A 24,913-nucleotide genomic window follows, 5' to 3' on the forward strand; every position below is an offset into this window, starting at 1 on the left:
GAGGAATTATTTTAAAGATTTGCTTTGCATCTTGAGAAATGACAAGTCTTTAAATTATGCATTCATGTCTTAGTATATCAGTGCTTCTATAGAAAAAGGAATTGTCAATGCCATATAATGCAGGTGGACAGCTTAGCCTTCTATTACAGAAGCTAGGAATATGTAAGAGTCTGTTGGTATTCTTGGCGACCCACACTGCATTATTTTAATACACTGTGTGTTGAGAGGAGACTTCTGAAGTTTGGCCTATGTTGGCAAGTAAATCAGTGAGTACGCTTGTATCTGAAATCTATTAACCTTCTTGCATGTCCATTATATGAGAAGCATATTGCCATTACCTAAAATGTCTAGAAAAATTTAGCAATTCATTTACGTGTGAAGTACTACCTGAACATGGTATTATAATTGGCCTCTACTAAAGAGGTATTTTTTGAGATTTTTGAGAGATTAGCAGCCGTTTCATACCACACTTGTAGCACAAGGTCTGCATTAAGATCAAAATTCCCATTGGGTCTTACAGGACAATTTTTGGGAGGAAAGCTATAGCTAGTGTGCCATGGTTATCTGGCACTTTGTATCAACAATATAGCATTGGTAATCAATAATGAGTAAATAATGTGATTTAATATTCATTTGAACTCTTGTTTGTATTTGTAGCGTCAGATGGAGAGTGTTGATTGGGGGTTTGACGCCACATCTGTGGAACAGCAAATCGGTAATCACAGGAAGCTCCACAATGCAATCGCTGAGTATCGTTGGGAACTGGACAAAATTAAAGCAGATCTGGTAAACATTCATTCTATACTTAAGCAGCTACTAAAGTTTTTTTTCTTTTTTTTTTTTTTTTTTTTTTTTTCGCTCTGATAAGGGCTGAATTTACTATGTGGGTTAGCTGAAAGTGTCTAGGACTACAATAAAATGTTTAAGTGTATGGTATACAATTGTAATGATGATGTTGATCCTTTACTTACTTAAAACTCTATTCATGTGTTTAACTGTCAGTTTCATACCTCTGTATCCCCCAAAATGAGTACCCATTGTGACTCTTACCTTGTCGTCACCATTGCACAGATCAACGGTCCTTCATTCCTCCACTCTTGCTGTCCTACTTCCTGGTTGCAGGAAACCAGCATCCTTCAACCTTTTCCTCTTGGCCCTGACTTTATATTCCTGCCTTTTGTAGCCCTAAGAACTAAACAGTGCATCCCTTTCATCAATGACCACTCATGTCTCTCCTGCAGTGATGCCAGAGAATGCAGTGAAATGTAGTTAAGAACAGCTCTGCGTGTCCATACGTGAGCACTTAGAAGCAATGTTCAAGACTAATTTTACATAAACAATGAGCAGGGAAATGTGCAAGGATGATAGGGGAAGAGGGCTATGGTTTGTTGTAAGAGTCATGGAGCAGGGTTTTAATGTACCACCTTTACCATAATGATGATAAACAAGGTGTTGGACCCATTTTAGGCCATAAGCCTGTATGAAACTTGATTTATACTTCCATGGCATATTTGTCCAAAGTGCCCATGCCGGCACTGACTAAGGATACGGCGCTGCTTTGCACTTGTTTTTAGGGAGCCTACAGTGGCCTCAGCAGTGTAATGGATTATCATCAATAGTCTAATGAACAAGCAGGATGATACAGCTGTAAAGCTGCAATAGGAAAGAGTACTTCCACATTGGAAGCTATGGCAGGGGTGTGTGAATCTCAAGAGTGGCATTACAGAGTTACAAATATATTAAAACCTGTATAACTTCACTTCTATGTATTTTAACCATGTGTACTGTGTATATTATATATAACTGTTTTACAGGAGGTTTGATTTTTTTTTTTTTTTTTTTTTAGGATAATTGTAGTCCAGTTTATTTTACATGCAATCCTTGATATTACAATATATTTAACATTGCCAACAAACTAATTCTTTATTTTGTTTTTCCCACAACAGAGAGAAAAAGGGGCAATTTACCAGCTAGAGGAAGAGTATGATGGATTGCTGGTGAGGCTTTTAATAACACTGCCCTGATCCTGTTCTTTGTTATGGTTTAGAAAAATTAGATATGACAAAATTGATAAAACTGATTAAAATTACATCTATATTGCTTGCCTTTGTCTTATGACTCCCTTTCTTTATATAAACTAGAAAGTAGTACCGTTTTAATCATACTACTGTGCAAAGTTTTTAGGCAGGTGTGAAAAAATGCTGTATATTAAGAATGATTTCAGAAATAGAAGGGGTAAATATTTTTTTTTCTCAAGTAACAAAATTGGAAGTAAATGAACAGAAGAAGAATCTAAATCAAATCAATATTTGGTGTGAACACCCATGTGCCTTAAAAATGCCACCAATTCTAGGCAAGGTACACCGTTTTAGAAGGAACGCGGCAGGTAGGTTGTTCCAAACATCTTGGAGACCTAACCACAGATCTTCTGTCGATGTAGGCTGCCTCAGATCCTTCTGTCTCTTAACCCCAGACAGACTCAATGTTGATCGGGACTCTGTGGAGGCCAAAAAATCACTTCCAGGACCCCTTTTTCTTTATGCTGAAGATAATTCTTAATGACATTGGCTGTATGTTTGGCCTGTTGCAGAACAAATATGGAGAAAAACTTACACCTCCCTGATGGTATGGCATGATGAAATATCTGCCTGGATTTCTGATCCTGACCAAATCTCCAACTTCATTTGCGGAAACGCAGCCTCAAACTTGCAAGGAACTTCCATGTTTTACTGTAGCTTGCAGACACTCATGATTGTACCACTGTCCAGCCCTTTGGCATACAATCTGCCTCCAGCTACAACCAAATATTTCAGATTTTGACTTCTCAGTCCACAGCATCTGCTGCCATTTTTCTGCACCCCAGTTCCGATGTTTTTGTGCATTGTTGAGTGGCTTAGGCTTGTTTCTACGTCTGATTATGGCTTTTTGGCCACAATTCTTCCATAAAGACCATTTGTGGACAGATGTCTCTGGTCATTAGTTGGTTGTACTTGTCCCACTGGTTTCCAATAGTTCTGTGATGGCACTGCTGTACATCTTCCAATGTTGAAAGAAAGTAAGCACGATGTATTGTCTTCTGTTGCAGTTCCAAGTTTCCTTGGCTGACCACTGCGTCCTTAACGTTGCCCTTTTGTTTTTGCTTCTTCAAAAGAGCTTGAACTGCACATCTTGGAAAACCCAGTCTGCTTTCAAATCTTTGCCTGGGAGAGACATTGCTGTTGCAGTATAACTACCTTATCTCTTCCACAACCTCCCCTTAGTAGCCGAGTTTGGCTATTCCTCACCAAGTTTTAAGCCTGATACACAATTGATTGTTTCGGGTAATGGTTATTTTAATCTACATACAAAATTGATGATTTTTAGCACCTACTTGGTATAGTTGATTAGTCATACACGTGAATCTAATCCTACACAACCCCTAACTTTGTGCAAGTGTGCATGTGTAAGAACTGATGCCAAAGGGTAGTCACACTAAATATTGATTTGATTTAGATTTTTCTTCTGTTGGCTCACTTTGTATTTTGTAAATTGATAAAAATAAACAATTAAAATATATTATTTTTAAAGAATTCTTGCTTTACAGCATTGCTTCACACCTGCCTATATCTTTTGCACAGTACTGTATGTTTCTGTAATGTAAATTGTATAGACCTATTTGTTGTGGGCCTGGTCTTTTAATGTCATTGCGGGAAACATTCTCATAATCTGTGTCCAAATGCTAATCTCTTACCGCCGGTAATAAGTCTCTCTTCAAGCCTTCACACATGTCTGTTTTCCCACAGTAAAATTAATGTCCTTTACTGCCTTTTAAAAGGAAATGGCATTCAGTACTATGTACTGTATCTAGTTCACATCTATATATGCAGTTTAACATGTTTTTGATATATTTTTGATATCCTGATGTGTCTGTCCTACATAACTTATTAACAAAAACACCAAAATTTGTGATCTGTGTCATTTTTAGGCCCATGTTAAAGGATTAAAACTGTCCACCATTATCAGTGATGATATCATTACTTCCCAAGTATAGGTAGCTTAAAGTTTTATGTATTTTTTTTTTTTTTTTTTTTATCTTATATAAATATATATAGAAAGCTTCTTTTGAAAGAATGGACCAATTGCGGCAGCTGCAGGGCATCATTCAAGCCACATCCAAGGAGATCATGTGGATCAATGACCGAGAGGAAGAAGAACTGGTTTATGATTGGAGTGACAAGAATAGAGACATCTCAAAAAAACAAGAAGCCTTTTCTGTAAGTTACCTGTGTCACCATGCTTAGGAAACATGGTGTCCAGTAACATTTTATGGACCTCCTTTTGTGTTATGTTACCAAATTTACCATAGTTATCAAGAATAGGATTTAAATTTGCAAACAAATTTAGAAGCATGTCATTTTAAAAACATTTTAAAAAGCATGTCATATAGGAAATTAATTGTATTTATTGCTTTCCAGAAACTGATGAGCCAGTTGGAAGTAAAAGAAAAAGACCTTAATAAGGTGAAGCTAGACAGTGACCAACTGATTCTCAACCAGCACCCAGCAGCAGACAAGATTGAGGTAATTCGAAATGTTTTCATACACAAGATTGTGTATGCCTGCATAAATATTATTCCTGGGATAATGCTTAATGATTAGGGTCAGCTACACGAGACTTGCAAAGGCAGACCAGTTTCTAATAAAGAAAATGATGAACATTGATTGTTTAATCAATTTTGTTATCTACCTTACAACCCATGTAACTGAAAATCAGAGTGGGAATAGAACAGACTAATTTCACCATGCTCCCAACACACTGTACACCTTCTGTCGATACCATAGTGTATATGAATGTATACCCTTTGATTGGACCTGGCCCCACTTTATTCCGAGTTAAACCATATGTGACATTTACATAAACTAACTGTATACATGAAAAAATATTTTGCAACCTAACATCGTGCATATGAATAAATATATTCACAATTTTTAATTTATTCATGTCAAATCAAATAATAAACAAATGTATATTCTTGGTTAGCAAAGAACTTGATCTCTAAATTTAGAACATAAAGGTCGCTAGTACTGTGGTGTACTTGAAAACGTGATACACCAAAAGCAAAACAGAAGCTAAACAAATATTTAACAGAAAGGGATTGGTGAAAGTAATCCGTAAAGATGTAGTAGAAAGGAGTCCAAGGAAAGACCTTCCTTAAGACATTTGTACTGCCTGAACTGGCTGCTTCATTAGGGGCCTTAAAGTTTTTTTGTGAGGACATGGACTCTGGCAAACTGGTATCCAGTGCGACCTTGAACATGTATGTGTGCCGCTCAGGCTTGATAGGGAGGGGGTGTATAGGTAGTGCATCCGCACCTGCTGCTAGAATGCTGACGGGATGGAGCCCGTCCTGGCTCCTGCAAGAGTTTAAGGAAAGAGGAGAAACCCCTGGAAGTCGCACATTTATGTTGTCCTACAGAGATGGATAGAGTGACAACCTCAGCCTGGACTCCAATCAGGCCACGCTCCAGTGCTTTTTCACACCGCCCCCTTAGTCATTTGATCATAGGGATCAAATGACTAAGCTCTGGGGGGGCGGAGTAAACACGTTGGGGCGTGACCTAGTTGGAGTACAGGCTGAGGTTGCCACTCTATCCATCTCTGTAGGACAACATAGATGTGCGACTTCCTGGAGTTTCTTCTCTTTCCTTCAACTGGTATCCAGAGTGGAAAGTCAAACTTGAGGACATAAAATTAACTGTAATTGTGGGCTTCAGCACCATTTTAGTATAGTCAGTGACCTGCTTTATTAAACAAGATCTACTCCGGTGATGAAACACTGGCACTTCCTACCCATTTCCATTAGAGGTCAGTCCCTAGAGGTCTGTTCTCCTTTGTCCCCTTCTTTCACTTTAATATTGATTTACTGCAGAACAGTCCTTGACAAAGGTTTTTCTCTTTAAGGCTTACATGGATACACTGCAGACTCAGTGGAGCTGGATTCTTCAAATTACCAAATGCATAGACGTCCATTTGAAAGAAAATGCAGCATACTTCCAAGTAAGTTACAATTACAAGCTTTACACTTTTCAGTTTCGTAGTCATTCTACTCCATGTGCAGTATATATGTTCAGTTTTGGAATACTCTGATGTTACTCCTACCTTTTTTTAATTGTCTTCATAAGTCAGACAATTACATTTTTACCTTTTTCTGTTCTAAAATCTGAATTAAACATAGGACTATGAGCTAGCATGATGTAAAAAATAATTCAGGGTTTCAATCATGCCACACTTGTATTTATATTAAGCTAGTGAATTATACATACTGTATACTAAAAGTGGCTTGCTCTTTCTTGAATAACAAAGGCCTTGGGGGTTAACAGCATATCAGATTCAGAATACTGTATAATCCAAACAGGGAAATGATTAAATTACAGTTACACTCAAGAAGGCAAAATAAGAACAATCGCAACAAAAAATATAAAGTCACAATAACACACAAATATAAACCACAATAAATACTAGTTAATATATACAATAACCATGAATTACAATAACCATGAATTAAAAAAAATGTAAAAGCGAAGTTATTAAATACTATACAGTGAATGAACTGTGCAATCCCATTAAAGCACTTCACAGAATAAACAGCAATTGAACAAGTAGCAGAAAATGTCAGACTACAAAAATATAAATATTGTACCTCCTAACTGTAAGTATTGCACTAAGAATTATTACACATCAATTAAGCTAGTAATGACATAAACGTGACACATACATCTGGATCATGAGTCCAGATTAATATCCTTGCATCAGGCACTCAGAGGAATTTGTATAGCTTAATGGCCATAGGCAGAAATAATTTCCTGTGGCGGCCAGTGGTGCACTGTTGTTGTAACAATCTATCGTTGAAAGTACTCCTCAGACTGCCCAGCGTATTGTGGAGTGGGAGGGAATAGTTGCCCAAGAAAGAACATACCTTGGACAGCATCTCTTCTCTGAAGTCTCCTATCAAACAACATCACCGGTTTTGCAAATCAATTTGATTACGTTGCTGTCAGACACCCTAAGCTTGCTTCCCCAGCATGCCACTGCATACAGGAGAGCACTGGCCACCACAGACTCATGAAACCTATTCAGCATCGTCCAGCAGTTGTTGAAAGACCTTCAGTGTACTTACTTCCGTCTAGTTTACTATTTTTGTGCACCCCCAGATACTTGTAATTCTGTACTACATCCATCTACACCAACTCCTCGGAAATGGGAAACTGGTCACTGGTGCCTCATTCCTTCTCACATGCACAACCAGCTCCTTTGTCATAGTCACATTTAGATGCAGATGATTATCCTCACACCATGTGCCAAAGTTCTCCACCACAGTCCTATACTCTGTCTCTTCACCATCGCTGATACCTCCCACTGCTGCAGAGTCCTCAGAAAACTTCTGAAATTGGCAAGATTCTGTCTGGTAGTTGAACTCGGTTCTATAGACAGTGAAGAGAAAGGGAGAGAGAACTGTCCCCTGTGGGGCACCAATATTGCTGACCACACTATCCTAAACATAGTCTTGCAATTACAAATACTGTGGTCTTCCAGTCAGGTAGTCAACAATCCAGAACACAACACCTCAACCTGCATCGCTCTTAGCTTCTCACCCAGGAGAGCCGGCCTGATATCATCAAAAGCACAGAAGAAGTAAAAAAAAAAAAATTACCCTCAGTTCTTGCTGGTTTATCCAGGTGTGCATACATGTGGTTTAGCAGGAAGATAACATCCTCAACTCTCAATCTAGGCTGGTAGGCAATTTAGGTATGTACGAACTATGGGCTGTAACTAATGTAAAACTAGTCTGTCCAAGGTCTTTATTATGTGGGAGGCCAAAGCCACTGGTCTGTAATCCTTGGAGTCTCAAGGATGCAGTATTTTTGCACAGGATCAGACATTTTCCACAACACATGGACCCTTCACGAACTTGGGCTCAGGTTAAAAACCCATTGCAGGACACCCCCCAGCTGGTTTGCTCTAGCCCTGAGCACCCTGGGGCCAATATCATCAGGACCGGCTGATTTTCTTCCCTCAAATCAGCACAGCTGTCTACGCTCCTGATCGCCTTTAAAAAGCATAGTTATATTTTCCCATGGAGGAGGAATGGAGTTGTTTCAGACAGCTGATCAGGGTATCCAATTTGGGAGGGGGGGGGGAGTAGGACGGTTATTATGGGGAGAAGAGAGTGCTTTCCTCAACACTGGTCATTTCGAGGTTGGTGCTAAGTCTAAGTCCAAGGGAGGCCAGGCGAGGGCCACTAAATTGAACCTTTAAAAAACTGGTTCAGTTCATTTGCCCTCTCCACACATCTCCCAATCCCTCATCCAGCTTGCCTGAAACCTGTAAGACTCCTTTCACACTGGGGCTGCCTGTTAGTGCTAGTGCTAAAGTGCCACTTGGTTTAGTGACACTTTTCGTCCGCTAGCGGGGCACTTTTAACCCCAAAGAAGGGGTTAAAAATGCGCATGTTGTGGCGCTTCTGAAGCGATTTGGAAGTGCTGCCCATTCTTTTCAATGGGCAGGTGTTTCGGGAGCGCTGTGCTCCCAAACCACCCCAAAGATGCTCGCAGGACTTTTTCTAACATCCCACAAGCGCATTGCCCCAGTGTGAAAGCATTCAAGCTTTCACACTCGGGCGGCATGGGAGGCAGTTTTCAGGCACTTTACAGGGCGCTATTTCTAGCACTAAAACACTTGAAAACTGCCTCCGTGTGAAAGGGGTCTAATGGTTCTCATGGCACTCCAGACGTCTCGCACATTGTTTTGCTGGAATTTTCATTCCACCTGCCTCCTATATTTCTGCCTAGCTGCTTTAATCTTCAATTTTAGGTCCCTCTGGATTGTTTTAACGCCTCCTATCAGGCAGGGAAGAGGCAGATATAAAACCTTCCCATTAAAATCAGTGCCAGAATTCAGTTATGGCCTCTTTTATAGTGCCTTTAATATGTTTACATCATAGTACCAAATGCTAAATAAGGGCATAATAGGCATGTTGAAAGGAAATAAAAAAACGGTCTGTTATCATCTAGCATTAGCCTCATGTACAAGCTCCAGGTTTACTGACTCTGGAACTTGCGTCTGGAGTGGTATGGAGGCACTGGTCCATGTAAAGAGTCCTGTTAATATTAGTCCATGTCAGGGCGTAATGCAGATGCGGGCTCTAGAGTGGGAGTGGCTACAGGGATCTTAAGAGCTATAGTAGGCAGCTGCCTCCAGAAACAGAGTAAATACAAGGAGCATTGCCACCTAGTAAGTAATTTTAACAGAAGCATGCAGTTACCACCATTATTACAGGTACAGCAAAGTATATTTTTCTGAGCACTTTAGTGTTGCGACAGGAAGCTGTTAAAGTGAGCTTAAGCCACGGTAGGTGTTGCATGAGAATGATCTAAAACAGATACAAGCCCTCCAGCTGTATGACTACACAGCCTGTGATTTATGATGCAGAGATCAGGCTCCCGTGCAGAGATTAAGAAGTCCATATAGGTCACATCTTGAGATCTCTAAACCATTTCTTATTAGATGGTCTCAGAGACTGAAGTGCTGCATTCCTTATGCCGCGTACACACGAGCGGACTTTCTATCCTACTTGGTCCGGCACACTTTCCGACGGACTTTGTCCGCCAGGTGCGCCGGACTTTAAAACGGACGGACTTGCCCACACACGCCGGGACTTTCCGGCGGGCTAAGTCCGCCCGTCTTTCCGACGGACTTTCGCCGGAGTTCCGGCGGACTTTCAGAATGAACGGACTTGCCCACACACGGACAAGTCCGTTCATTTTGAACGTGACTCAGGTGCGACGGGACTAGAGAAGGATGTCAATCTTGCCGCTTTTATCGGCGAGATTGACACCTTGCTAGCCCCGTCGCGGGGCATACCAGGCCCTTAGGTCTGGTATGGATTATAAAGGGGAACCCCGCTACGCCGAAAAAACGGCGTGGGGTCCCCCTAAAATCCATACCAGACCCCGATCCGAGCACGCAGCCTGGCCGGTCAGGAAAGGGGGTGGGGACGAGCGAGCGCCCCCCCCCCCTCCTGAACCGTACCAGGCCGCATGCCCTCAACATGGGGGGTGGGTGCTTTGGGGGAGGGGGGCGCCCTGCGCCCCCCCCCCCCAAAGCACCTTGTCCCCATGTTGATGAGGACAAGGGCCTCTTCCCGACAACCCTGGCCGTTGGTTGTCGGGGTCTGCGGGCGGGGGCTTATCGGAATCTGGGAGCCCCCTTTAATAAGGGGGCCCCCAGATCCCGGCCCCCCACCCTATGTAAATGAGTATGGGGTACATGGTACCCCTACCCATTTACCTAGGAAAAAAGTGTAAGTAATAAAACACACTACACAGGTTTTTAAAATATTTTATTAAACAGCTCCGGGGGGGGGATCTTCCTCCGGCTTCGGGGGTCTTCTTCCGGCTTCGGGGGTCCCTCCGCTTCATCTTCTCCCGGCGTCCGGTTGGTTCTTCTCCGCTCTCCGGCCTCTTCTCCCGGTGTCGCAGGTCTTCGGCCGGCCCCTCCGCTCTCTTCATGTAGCTCTATTGCGAGCGGAGGTCCGGACTTCTGGGCTTCTTGGCTTCTTGGCTTCTCTTCTCTTCTCTTCTCTTCCCCCAGATGTTGACACGACGCTCTCTCCGGCTGGACTGGTCTCTGAGGGCTGCGTTGTGACTTATATAGGCGGAGACCCCGCCCCCATATGATGTCACAGTCCTTGGGCATGCTGGGACTGTGACGTTTTAGGGGGCGTGGTCGACCACGCCCCCTAAAACGTCACAGTCCCAGCATGCCCAAGGACTGTGACATCATATGGGGGCGGGGTCTCCGCCTATATAAGTCACAACGCAGCCCTCAGAGACCAGTCCAGCCGGAGAGAGCGTCGTGTCAACATCTGGGGGAAGAGAAGAGAAGAGAAGAGAAGCCAAGAAGCCAAGAAGCCCAGAAGTCCGGACCTCCGCTCGCAATAGAGCTACATGAAGAGAGCGGAGGGGCCGGCCGAAGACCTGCGACACCGGGAGAAGAGGCCGGAGAGCGGAGAAGAACCAACCGGACGCCGGGAGAAGATGAAGCGGAGGGACCCCCGAAGCCGGAAGAAGACCCCCGAAGCCGGAGGAAGATCCCCCCCCCGGAGCTGTTTAATAAAATATTTTAAAAACCTGTGTAGTGTGTTTTATTACTTACACTTTTTTCCTAGGTAAATGGGTAGGGGTACCATGTACCCCATACTCATTTACATAGGGTGGGGGGCCGGGATCTGGGGGCCCCCTTATTAAAGGGGGCTCCCAGATTCCGATAAGCCCCCGCCCGCAGACCCCGACAACCAACGGCCAGGGTTGTCGGGAAGAGGCCCTTGTCCTCATCAACATGGGGACAAGGTGCTTTGGGGGGGGGGGCGCAGGGCGCCCCCCTCCCCCAAAGCACCCACCCCCCATGTTGAGGGCATGCGGCCTGGTACGGTTCAGGAGGGGGGGGGGCGCTCGCTCGTCCCCACCCCCTTTCCTGACCGGCCAGGCTGCGTGCTCGGATCGGGGTCTGGTATGGATTTTAGGGGGACCCCACGCCGTTTTTTCGGCGTAGCGGGGTTCCCCTTTATAATCCATACCAGACCTAAGGGCCTGGTATGCCCCGCGACGGGGCTAGCAAGGTGTCAATCTCGCCGATAAAAGCGGCAAGATTGACATCCTTCTCTAGTCCCGTCGCACCTGAGTCACGTTCAAAATGAACGGACTTGTCCGTGTGTGGGCAAGTCCGTTCATTCTGAAAGTCCGCCGGAACTCCGGCGAAAGTCCGTCGGAAAGACGGGCGGACTTAGCCCGCCGGAAAGTCCCGGCGTGTGTGGGCAAGTCCGTCCGTTTTAAAGTCCGGCGCACCTGGCGGACAAAGTCCGTCGGAAAGTGTGCCGGACCAAGTAGGATAGAAAGTCCGCTCGTGTGTACGCGGCATTAGGCCGGCCATAGATGGAGCAAATTTCTGAATTCCCTCATCAACACAGACAGTGGTTATTGCTAGCAGCTATAACGGCTGCTTGCAATAATCGCATGTATAACTCTGCAGGCTGGTTGTACTCAAGTTGATCGATCAACTTTGGTACATTCAGCCTGCCCATACATGGTTCGAATCTTGGCTGCTTCCTGCCTGAACCGGCCAAGATGAGTGATCATTATCTGAGGATTTATGAGCTTTACGGTATTGTAACTAAACAATTCTGTTCGTACTATAGTCAAATATTAATCAGAAGAGGTATGGAGATCCATGTGGAATAGAGAGTAATAAGATTAATCAATGAGCAGTAAAATCCCTGGACTTCCTAGTGTAGGATCTTTTATTATTACTGGGAAGGGGTATATTGCTAAAAGAGAAATTTAAAACATTACCGTGGTAAAGTAGTAGTAAAAGCAACATCTGGCTTATATGATAAATTGCATTGTGGCTTTCTATAGAATTTATGCAGACATATTACTAGATAAAAATTAAGTTTCTTCTTCTTACTCCTAAATTTATTTCAATACAGTTTTTCGATGAGGCACAGAGCACAGAAAGCTACTTGACAAATCTTCAAGATACTATCAGGAAGAAGTACCCATGTGACAAAAGTATGCCATTGCAGCGCGTCTTGGAGATGATTAAAGATCTTGAGGTATTTGAAGATTATCATACATTGACTGCAAAGTAAAGAAAATGGTTGTTTACAAAGAGCTGAGTAAAAAAATTACTTTTGATACACTAGCATCTGACTATTGCTTTTTGGTACACCAGTATCTATCCTAATATTTATGACTCATTCCATGATCCATCCCCTTAATGACCAGGCCATTTTTTGCGATACGGCACTGCATCACTTTAACTGACAATTGCGCGGTCGTGCGATGTTGTACACAAACAAAATTGATGTAATTTTTTCCCTACAACAAGAGCTATCTTTTGGTGGTATGTGATCACCTCTGCGGTTTTTATTTTTTGCGCTATAAACAAAAAAAAGACCGACAATTTTGAAAAAAAAAAAACTATTTTTTACTTTCTGCTATAATACATATCCAAAAAAAAAATAGGCCAATATGTATTCTCCTACATATTTTTGGTCAAAAAAAATCGCAATAAGCATATATTGATTGCGCAAAAGTTATAGCGTCTACAAAATAGGAGATAGATTTATGGACTTTTTTTAATGTTTTTACTGGTAATGGCGGCAATCTGCGATTTTTAGTGCGATTTAGCCTCCTGCAAGAAGAAACAGGACCATAATTATTAATGTAAAATGTATGTTCCTAGCATAATTGTTAATGTAAAATATATGTTCCTTTTTAAATAACAATTTTTATAACAATTTTTATCAAGTTGTTATGGGTAAAGTTCCACTTTAATATTTGGTCAATAAGCACATACTTAGTAAATAAATGATTGTAGCAATAACTGTGAGACTTTTTAACATATCTCCTTATAATTTCTATAGTACCTCTTGGGCTCACAATCTAGTATGTGACCTGGCCCTGGAAACTAGGTATAGGATGTTTTTCTTACTGCCAGGTGTCAATGGGAAAATATAGTTTCCCGGGTACAACTTTCACACTTCATGCACACTCAGTGTATTAAAAATTCCTGCAAGGGAGAGGTAGCATGTAAAATGCCCCATACTAGTATTTTAAGATCAATATAGATAGCATACAATAGCTTAATTATATTATATCTATGTAACTATGCCTATAAACATTAGTAGTAGCACCGCCACCTTTTGGCAAAGAGAAACCAGTGAGATCGGTGGTTAGAAAACAAATAGGAAAAGCATGTGTATGCTCCCCTAGTACAACAGTCAGTCAAAAAAATAGGTATAGCAGAAATTATGTAGTAGAGGGAGAAACTCGCCATACCTACCAGCTGGGGAGCACTCATGGTATAATTGCAGATGGAATAGGATGTAATCAAACTTTTAAATCTTTATTGCTTCTTTGTTTTTTCTCTTTTATTTAATTTCCAGAAAGAACGAGAAAAAATAAATGAGTACAAGAGGCAAGTTCAAAACCTAGTCAATAAATCAAAGAAAATAATACAACTAAAACCACGCAATCCAGACTACAGGAGGGACAAGCCAATTGTTCTAAAGGCACTCTGTGACTACAAGCAGGACCAGGTAATATAGCTTTATGCTTATTCTAAGATTTTTTTTTGTGATTGAGGTCTTTGTTTTTTTTCTGGTTTTATATATATGTATATGGTGCATTTTTAATCTTAGCAGGAGAGATATAATGAACATTTTTTATATTGAGGGACTTAAAAAACAAAAAAAACAAAAACAGTGCAAGGACCAAAGAGCTGGAACGATTTCAACCAATGAGAATCTGTTGTATTCTGATATACTGGATTCTTTGGATCTAGAAGTTATTGTATTTTGCACTTAATATCTATACTTTACTCTTCTTACCCTGGTAAGTGAAAACCTTGCATGAACCCACTGAAAAAAACAGATGGGCTAGCAAAGCTGGGGAGGTGATTCTTCGTACACACACAATTTAGTAAAATAAATGTAGATTAGATCTTTGGATCCAGATTCGATTTCTTGCTCTTCCGTTAAAAATTTTTTGTTTTGGGTACAATATTAAGCATTTTCTTTACTTGCTTGAACTATTAAATCTGAGATAAGGAGAGGGGTATTTAGCTTTTTTATTAGGTTACTCTCTTATGGAATTTAAAAATGACACTCAGTTTTATATTATTGACATGCCTTCTGCTGTATAGTTTTTAAAGTATATCTTTTGTGTTACATTTGTATGCAGCAATTTGTACATATATGTGGTATAATAAGTATTTCACAAATTTTAGTGTTTAGCAAAAATAACCGGAGTCTTACACTTTCCACACAGAAAGTAATACATAAGGGAGATGAATGCATTCTGAAGAACAACGCTCAACGCAGCAAATGGAATGTGACAGGTCCTGGTGGGTTGGATATGGTTGTTCCTTCTGTCAGTTTGATTATCCCACCACCAAACCCAGAAGCTGTGGATTTGTCTTCTAAGTAAGTTTTCAGTGAAATTTCCAGTGGCTCTGTGTTCAATCGTGTACCTTTTTAAAGCTACCCTGTCAGGGGATTTAAAAAGAAAAAAAATCATCAGCAATACCCTGTGAAAGAAGCAGTTTTTTTTGCCTACCTTTCCAATGGCCATTGCTGAAACAGAGCTCTGCACTCAACACCTCTTGGCTGTCAAATAGCACCCCCACCCCCCCAACCACTTGCCACTGTGGTTCTCCTGCTGACACTAGTCCCTGCAGGGATTTATGAGTTATTGGGAGGAACCTCACTCAATGTTCAGTACTATGCAAGAGAGCAAAGCATCCGCAAATAGACCACTGGACAGATGGGTACAAACCCTCTAACAGGGTAGCAATAACCTCACGTTTTATACCTTTAATGCAGTGGCTGTAAAGTATAAAGCTTGTGGATGACTGGATGGTTTAACTTTAATTTTTATGTTAAGTGTATGTAAAACCCTAATTTAGTTTTAGTTTTGGATAGGTTAGGGTATGGCTAAAGTAGAACTAAAGGCTCCTGTATGAAAGTCTAAAGAAGTAGCAAATCTAGTTACTATGCAAAGCACAAGCCTTCTAAAGTAAACAAAAAATGCCCCCTACCTTCATTGACTGAGCCAAAGCCTCTTTCATTTGTGTCTAACATGCTTCCCCTCCCAGCCACTGCAGCACACAGTGGGAGGGTTTCACAACACAGGCAGTGCTGTCAATCGAGAAAGCAGCAGGCAAGACTAGATGTGGTCAGGTGCCAATTGACACACTACATGCTTGTAAATCAGCAGTGACAATGCTAAAAGCCACTCGCCCAACAACTGGTTTTATTTCACTGTAGTGCAAGAAGGCTCAGCTTTCAAAAGAGCAACTTTTGCTCTGAATGCAGAAGCAGTACAGCATTGTTGCCACCCCGTCGCAGGAAGCTGCATTAAGTGGACTTCACTGGCAGGTTCAACTAATATTTGAATGACTAAGCAAAAACTGCAGATGTACTCATAACTTAAGTGACAAGGCATATTTTTAAGCAGATTTCCAATAGATATAAATGTAGGTAGGAGGAAATCTTCCAAAAGTAAGGGGAAATGTAGGTAGTTGCTAAATGTACAGGTACTGGATCTCCAACTGACAAACATTTAAATGTGGCTTCTTTCAACCATGGGAGCAGCGGAAGAATTCTGCAAGTCGTGATTATTACGACTTTTTTCCCTAATGTGTAGATTTTTATAGGTATAAATCACATACACCATTTAATTTTCCTATATACCATTTATTATCTGTATTTTTATAAACTTTTATTTATTTATTTTAGAATTGAGCAATTTTATGAAGCAATTCTAACCGTGTGGAGCCAGCTATATATCAACATGAAGAGTTTGGTATCTTGGCACTACTGTATGATTGACATTGAGAAGATTAGAGCCATGACACTTGCTAAGGTATTGTATTTGTCCAAATATTGTGAATTCTGGTGTCTACAAATATATCTTTTACTATAATCCTGGCATTTTGGTAGCCCCTAAGTGATTATAAGATATAAATCTCATGGTTACTAAAGGCATGATTTCATGTTACAGCTGAAGACTATGCGCCAAGAAGACTACCAAAAGGTGGTTACAGATCTGGAGTTGCATTACCAGGATTTCATGAGGAATAGCCAAGGCTCAAACATGTTTGGCGATGAAGAGAAGAGGAAAATGCAAAGTCACTTCTCCGAAGCACAGAATCATTATCAGAAATTGGTGGTACAGCTCCCTGCGCAAACTCGAGAAACCACTACAGTTATAACGAAGAAGCCGCCCCCAACTACCACTAGTATGTAGTTATTGATAATATATACTGCAACCTTATTAAAGACCGCTTAAGGACTGTTACATATGTGTAGATGAATGCATTTTTAAAGATGCATTATAATGCTGAGTGGCATTCAGTGCTGTAGATGCATGTCTTTATATGTGTATATATAGCCTAAATGGGATCTGTAATGTAAACGTGATGCAGGTCTGTTCAGAATCCTGCACATACTGAGATGTGCTGGGAACTGAAACACGTCAGATGTAAATAACAGTCTGCAAGTCCATAGATGTAAATGCACCGTGTACAGTATGTATTAATGGATGTTGATCATCCGTAGAAACATACCGTTAGGTTTGTTCAGTTCTCTTAGGCAACTATTCCTGTTTATAAAGGGGTGGTGGAGAGTTTATTTTATTTATTTGATTATTTTAGCAGTATACATTTATCCATATCAGTTCTGTTAGAAGTTCATTCAGAACTTCAAGCCATCTGTGGTGGTGGCTGGACAAGAAACTGTAAATTAATGACGTGGCTGTGTGGGTGGAGCCCCGCACAGCTGCACTGTTTTTCAATTTGGACAATTGCGACTTTTGCACTGGGGGAGGGCAACAGGAGCTGGAACATGTTGCATATTACTCCCTAAATACTGGTGGAACATGTAACCTGTTCCATAAAGGTGAACTTATCCTTTCAACTGGGTAACTAGTACATTTAGTAATAAAAGAGAGTAACTTTTAAATACATTTCAGAAATCTGATGAATATCTACATATTTAAAATTTTTTTACGGCTTGTGTTGGGCAGGAAAAAAACTGTCACATAAATGTTTTTTTTTCTCAAAATATTCTGCTTATAATAAAAGATAATTGTATTAATTTTTTGTGTCTCTAAGCTGAAAGAGTAGAATACGTCACCCAGACACAAAGTCAGAATGTGAAAAGCAGTTCTGGTACTATTGGTAGTATTGGAATAGACCAGGAGAGGCTGAAGCAGGAAAACCACCTGTTATTGGAACTGCAAAGGATACGCAAGCAACTGGAGATCTATGAGACTCGAACACTACAGAGAAATGTCTATAATGTTGACCATGATACACTCCGAGATCTCTCTGGCAAAATAGATGATCTAGAGGTACCTTTGTACCAATCTTTTTTTGTTTTTTTTCTATCTCTTCCTCTTTTTTTTTTTTTTTTTTTTCATAAGTGTTACCCTTTTGTATTTTCCAAAGTAATTTGCATGGAATGGTTTTAATCTTAGTGTTGTCATATAGGATTAATGAAACAAGGTGATCATTTCCTGATCTGCTCAGTTTCATCCAGATAAGGGACTTCTCTTGAGTCTATGGTAGCTTTAGCCATTCATTCTTTGAGAACCAAGTGATCAGTCTACACAAAGTAGCATGCATGTTTGAGGAACATAAGTATGTTTGCTAATGGAAAGCTCAATTAAAGAAGAATCTTAGCCTGATCGTTTGCGCCAACCACAATTTTATAGCTCTAAGCTGAAGAGACTGTCAACATGCTTTGGGCCTGTCACAATTTATGGCAGGCTTTTAAGCTAATTTAGAACACTGACGGGTACTTTTGGCCTGCAGTTGACTTCTTGCAAAGCTGCTTTTGAATTTTCTATCAACTTGTACAGGGAGATAAGTAGTTATGATGCATACAAATGCCTGCAGAGACAGGTTCTAACGCAGGTCAGCCCAAAATCTAGAGTTATCTTCAATTACCTACAGCAGCATAATAAACCCTAAATAGTATAAATGGCCCATATGACGTGTGCTATTTTGAAAAGATCTGAAACACTGTTATATTTTGAAGCTTGCTTGCCTTCTGCACATTCCTATAGGCTAGTGAGACAGCCCACCATTGTGGACTAGGGCATGTCAGAATTATGCCAATTAGAACGCCCTTGTAATCAGTCATAATGGCAAGATCTTTAGGGCTGCTACAGGTATGCGCAGACACTCCATATTGTATAAGACAGTTTTTTTTTTTTGAGTCACCAGGGTTGATACCAAACATGAAATGATACACTGTAGCAAATGTAGAGTGTTATTGTTTCATATTGGAAATGCCATTAATATAAACCTTTATGGCCTATAGCTGACCATAGACAGTTTGGGGGGGATTTACTAAAACTGGTGCACACAGGATCTGGTGCAGCTGTGCATAGCTACCAATCGGCTTCTAGATTTTGTCGAAGCTTAATTATAATTGAAGTTAGAAGCTGACTGGCTACTATATACAGCTTCACCAGATTCTGTGTGTTCCAGTTTTAGTAAGTCTCCCCCTTTTGTGTTTTTGTTTTGTTTTTTTGCCACACAAACAAGGTGGATAGAGGTATCCCCATCTGGCTACACTGTGTGGCAGGTATGTGTGCGTGTATATATATATTTATATTTTATTGTGTGTGTGTGTGTGTGTGTGTATGTATGTGTATATATATATATATATATATATATATATATATATATATATATATATATATATATTACACACGCACAGTTTTGTCAGCTACAGTTCACATGGATGTGCTTGAAAATACCATACAGATCTCACCATTCTAACAAAGTGATGTGTTCCTAGAATAAGTGTTCTTTGCCTTTGCTTGATAGAAAGTGTTTTGTGCTTGCGTTTAACAGGCCTTGAGAGGAGAGGGACAAGGATTAACGACACAAATTAGCAGAATTAAAGACATGATTTTGAATTTAAAGGACTCTGATAAGTCTTCATATCTGCAGTCTGAGCTGACTGTGCTCCTAAAGAAACTGGAAAATATTCAAGGCTTTTCAAGAGATCACTGTGAGAGGTATGATAAATATACACAGATCAGCCATAACCTTATGATCACCAATTCAGCCATGGACTCCACTAGATCTCTGAAGGTATCCTGTGGTATCTGGCACCAAGCTGTCAGAAGCAGATCCTTTACGTCTTGTAAGTTGCAAGGTGGGGCCTCCATGGATCAGACTTGTCTTGTTCCTCAAGCCATTCTTGAATTCATCAGACAGGCCACCTACTTCCATTGCTCCACGTTCCAGTTCTGATGCTCACTTGCCCATTGTAGGTGCTTTTTGCTGTGGACACAGGTCAATATGGGCACCATAACCGGTCTACGGCTACTCAGCCCCATACGCAACAAACTACTATAAACTGTGTGTTCTTACATCTTTCTGTGAGAACCAGTTCATCAATGAGCCTTGGCCACCCATGACTCCTGTCGCCGGTTTTCATTCCTGGGACCACTTTTGGTAGGTCCTGACAACTGCACACAGGGAACATCCTACAAGAGCTGCAGTTTTAGAGATGTTCTGACCCAGTTGTCTTGCCATTACAATTTGGCCCTTGTCAAATTCGCTCAAGTCCTTACGTTGCCCATAATTTCTGCATTCAACACACCAACTTCAGGGACAGCAAGTTCGCTTGCTGCTTTTAAAAAGAGTGTGTGTTTGCACTGCTTAAAACAGATTAACCATCCTCTGGTATTAAGTGAACATATGCATAAGTGCTTAAACAAATTATAGAAAATCTCTCATATCAAAATCATATTCATATGACATCAACCCCTTGTACACTTAATGACAGTAAAAAATTCCAAAACATGAAAAACCAGCAATAAATTGAAAGTAGCACTCCCTCATAAACTATATGCTGCAGTTCAACCAAGTGTCAGTGTTTAGGGCCCTTCCCCCTAAAAACTTCACTGAAAAAAGCTTCCAAATAGTCCAGTTTATAACCAAAAGCATTAAAAAAAAAAAGGTGCCAGTGTTGAGGGCTCTTCACCCTTATAAACGATGTACTCCACCACCACCTAAAATGCTCACCCACCTTGCAAGTGGATCTGTAAATTAAATTATTGCAGATCAAATGGGCTTTTAGGCCAACAATGCTTCTATATGTATGACGATCATCTGGTCTCATCCACAAAGTATGGCTCCTAGATGTATGTGCAGACCTCAGCTGGCTATATTTCCATACGCTCCGCCGTACATATATAAAGAAAACATCTGCATATAGTGTAATATGTTCTAACAATCACATATTACTCAGTCACTTCTGAGGTAAAATACTCACATTTTATTAATGTTTAAAAAGCATTTAAAAAGTGCCGACACAGCTCTCACAAGTAAGGTTCTAATAACACTGGGTCTGGGACTGACGTCACCTGGCTCCGCATCAACGCCTAACGCCACTAACACACGCACCTTTGCTTGCTGCCTAATATAACCCACCCACAATCAGATGCCAATGAGATAATCAATGTTATTCACGTTACTTTTCGGTGGTCATAATGTTATGACTGACCGGTGTATGTTGCTACAAATACGTATACACATAAAAATACGCAGTTGCAAAAAAAATATAAAACTGTTATTTATTTGCAATTAATGCAGAATTCACTATTTGATTTTTATATTCATAATAAATGCACTTAAACACGTTACTTTAAAGAGGAACTTCACCTGGATGTGTGAAAATTAAATTAAGCAGCTACAGATATGCTTTCTTGGCTTTGCAACCCAGTTGTCACTTTCTGATGACTCACAGCTGGCCCCACACTGGGATGAATTTGAGGGGACCTGTAGCCTCTTGGAATGTGTGATGTTATCGAGGAGGCTACAGGGTGGGGGATATTCTGAGGTGAAGTCTGCCTCATGAGGATTGGTGAAGTGAGAACCATTACCATCACAAAGCGAAGCTTGAGCCCTGAAAGAAATAAGAACCAAAAATGTGATTTAGTTAAAGTCTAATTTTATTTATTTTTTGAATGAAGGTCCACTTTTATAAAATACACACAATAATATTTTAAATGGACACATATTTACTAAATAAATGGCTTAAGTAATTAGGGTAATTTATGGGAAAAAAATACCACTTCTCGCACATCTGGAAAATCAGGTGAATGTGGTTGGAAATTCTAGTCTACATTTTACAATTTTTTTTTTCTGCTCTTCACAAAGTAATTCTGTTAACGTGCAATGTGGCCTGATCAAAAGAGATTTTAGAAAGTCTTGGAAGAACCGCGATATAAAAAAGGTGCTACTAGGGTCTGTATTAAGCAAATGGCTTACAATTGGAATATATTTAGCACCCTGGCTTTTCTCACTAGGAGATGCCACAAAGATCAAGGACACTCCCTGTATAATCTTCACTCTGGTGTCAATGAAGTTCTTTACGTTGTACATTTAAGCATTCTTTTTTTAACCCATTTCTTTTTGTTAGACATACACTGTAACTGCATTTTTGAAATTCTGAAAATTCAAGCTATGTTATTGCTATGCAGAGCCACAGGGTTTGAAACTGCCTGAGTCACTGACCTGAAATAATTATGCAGATCTGGAAAGTTAGAGAAAAGTCTTTGCATGTTTGTTGCTGGTCAGTGACCTGAAATGCAAGAGGGTCAGCATGACAGCTAAGGAACTAATATGAAGAAGTCAGCAATGGCAGCCTTCTTGCTATCTCATGACAGATCGATTTCCTTAAAAGAAGTTGTCAGATCTCTTGATCTAGTGACTCAAAGTATTGAAGCTGCTGTTCAGTAGCATGACAGCCAGGCAGCTAGTTTTAGACGGAGAAGTCCGCAATGGATACTACTGGCTTCCTTTTAAAGATGATCTCTAGTGTGGAATCTGTGCCCAGAATATGCAAGTAGAAGACAAAGGTCTAGCTATCAGTATATTTCTTGTTGTCTACCTGCAGACCCCTTCACACGGGAGGTAGCCCTTGCCATCCTACTGAAAAGCGATCTGAGGTGGAACAGGAGTAAGGCAACCAGGAAGAGAGCTTGCCATCTCCTGAATGTGTTATTTATTTTTGACAACTAAATTGAGATTTTAAACGAGCATACCATGCTGCAACTGCAGGCCAAGCATTGTGGCTACAGCACAGCCCTAGTCACATTCAGCAAATGTGACATGGGGTAAAAAAAAATTCTGCGGAACGTGTACAACCCTGTATGGTTGCCATCACCACTTAAAGTAGAAGTCCATCCTAAAACTAAAATCCCTGAATCTACAGATATGCATGATCAAACACTAACCTATCTAACCCTGTAAAGAATAAATCAATATACATACCTTTTCTGCGGCTGCTCTGACCGCTAAAAGGAGGGGGCCGGGGGTGTTACAGTACAGCATGGCTGTGTAGGAGGTGAGCAATTTGCATCAGCGAGTAAGATGACCGCACCGAGGGGTGTGTTCATGTTGAGCACCCTGCCACTCTTTTGCCCCCAGTAGGCTGCTATTGGAGACAGGAGGGAGCAGAATCCTTCTTTAAGCAGCTATCAAGGCCCCTTTGGTCTTGGAATGACTTGGAGGGACAACAGTCTTCTCTGACAGAAGTGCCCTTCACTCCTGTTAGTGAGGCAGCTGGAGAATAGAGTAGCTGAGCCCCCCTCTTCATATCAACATTGTGCCCAGAGCATATGCCCCTTTTTGCCCTGGCCCTGGGCACAGGTGTACCTAAAACACATGCCAGAAGTGCTTTTTTCTGAGGGAATTTCAGACAAAGGGTAGATTTTTCAGGATACTGCTTGGGCACAATTACATTTCTAGACGTTCCTATACCATAGCAAATGCTCACTTTTGGAGTTTTTGTTTACTTTTAGTATCACAAAAATCATAGGATGTTAAACTCATTGTAAGCAAGTCTGAGCCTGCAAAACTATCATTACTGTTAACATAGAAGAAAATTTTCTGTTTGCAGTCTAAAAAGTATTGAATTTTGTTAATGCATAGTGACCTATCTAACCACAATTAGAAGTACACAAGAATCAAAAGTACAAAAAAACTTGCATTGCACAGAGATACCAATATTTGCTAGTAGGTTTTCAAGTCGGTAATACTGGGGGGTTAGTTTAGTAAAGCTTCATAGTGCAAAATCTGATGCAGCTCTGCATAGTAACCAATAGGCTTTCAAAGCTTAGTTGAACAAGCTGAACTTAGAAGCTGACTGCCATGCACAGCTGCATTCTGAGTGCACCAGTTTTAGTAAATCTTCCCCATTGGATTAATGCTTTACATACTTTTTCACTGAATCTAGTAATTGGCGTTGTAATTGATTTATTACAGTCTACTATTAAAAGAATATTATGAAATACAATTACTATTCTCATCTTAAATTTGCAGCCCAAAATTTTGTTCAAATTGCTTTTCTTAAAAAAAAAAAAAAAATGATGTATTGCTTTTCAATGACTTCACGTGTTTATTTGCTTTTCAAGACTCAAGGCCCTGATGAATTTGCTTCAGAGTATTCTTCAGTTAGAAGATATCATCAAGGTTTATGAAGCCAGATTGACTGAGGAAGAAACTATTTCCCTCGACCAAACAAAACTTGAAGCATACAGAAATGCCTTAAAAGTAAGGACAGAATAGAATCTTTTTAAACAGCGAAAGTAACTTGAACTGGTCATCTATATTGCTGTTATGATGGTCATGGTAGATGTATGATATTTCTGAAGTATAACTCAATAATAATGATAATATTTGTAATTTAGTATTAAAACTGCCTCTGTATTGTAGCAATGCTCAAGCATTAATGCCAAAAAGACAACATAAAACCAGCTTCACATTTATTGTATGTCTAATGGCATACAATAACTGTAATTACTGTTCTAGTGTCAATGTTTTTTATTATTTTCTGAAAATGTTTTGCTTGTTCTAAATTAATTTTTTTTTAAATGTTGTTTAATTACGAGAACTTTTTATTGACATATGACATTATCATGAATATTTTAATGTTTAGAAAATGAAGGCTGAGCTTGACCAGAAAAAGTCACAACTGAAGGGGTTGGATTCAGACCTGAATACGGCTCTACAAATCAATGCTCGTGCTTACCAGGCCTATCCTTATTGCGAAGTAGACATCTCCAAATTCTCCAATAAGGCCAATCAACTGACAGACCGCTGGCAAAGAATAGAGAAAGAAATTGACGACAGGTAACTTACAATGGTTTATATTTTATGTTTGGGTATTCAACAAGGCAAAGGATGATGTGCAAAATACAGCAACTCGGCAGCCAAATGGCATTCATCAATAAGTGTCCTGACTGATAAATAGTAAAAATGTATTAATTTGGGCTATTACCCCTTT

The 24,913-nt window shown here is 40.4% G+C and overlaps 1 protein-coding gene across 3 annotated transcripts in view; it reads left to right on the forward strand.

Moving 5' to 3' along the window:
* DSP (desmoplakin) overlaps positions 1 to 24,913 on the forward strand; it is an 80,535-nt gene that overhangs the window by 41,410 nt on the left and 14,212 nt on the right. For all 3 annotated transcript variants that reach the window (XM_073631015.1, XM_073631016.1, XM_073631017.1), the window contains exons 5-18: positions 658 to 786; positions 1,947 to 1,997; positions 4,092 to 4,253; positions 4,455 to 4,559; positions 5,941 to 6,036; positions 12,524 to 12,649; positions 13,985 to 14,137; positions 14,868 to 15,022; positions 16,337 to 16,463; positions 16,602 to 16,839; positions 17,713 to 17,951; positions 19,465 to 19,631; positions 24,042 to 24,180; positions 24,566 to 24,759. In XM_073631015.1, the coding sequence (XP_073487116.1) occupies positions 658 to 786; positions 1,947 to 1,997; positions 4,092 to 4,253; positions 4,455 to 4,559; positions 5,941 to 6,036; positions 12,524 to 12,649; positions 13,985 to 14,137; positions 14,868 to 15,022; positions 16,337 to 16,463; positions 16,602 to 16,839; positions 17,713 to 17,951; positions 19,465 to 19,631; positions 24,042 to 24,180; positions 24,566 to 24,759 (2,081 nt within the window). The remainder of the gene's footprint in view (positions 1 to 657; positions 787 to 1,946; positions 1,998 to 4,091; positions 4,254 to 4,454; positions 4,560 to 5,940; positions 6,037 to 12,523; positions 12,650 to 13,984; positions 14,138 to 14,867; positions 15,023 to 16,336; positions 16,464 to 16,601; positions 16,840 to 17,712; positions 17,952 to 19,464; positions 19,632 to 24,041; positions 24,181 to 24,565; positions 24,760 to 24,913) is intronic.

Source organism: Aquarana catesbeiana, linkage group LG05 (genome assembly GCF_042186555.1).
Source record: "Aquarana catesbeiana isolate 2022-GZ linkage group LG05, ASM4218655v1, whole genome shotgun sequence".
In the NCBI taxonomy this organism is placed as follows: Eukaryota; Metazoa; Chordata; class Amphibia; order Anura; family Ranidae; genus Aquarana; species Aquarana catesbeiana.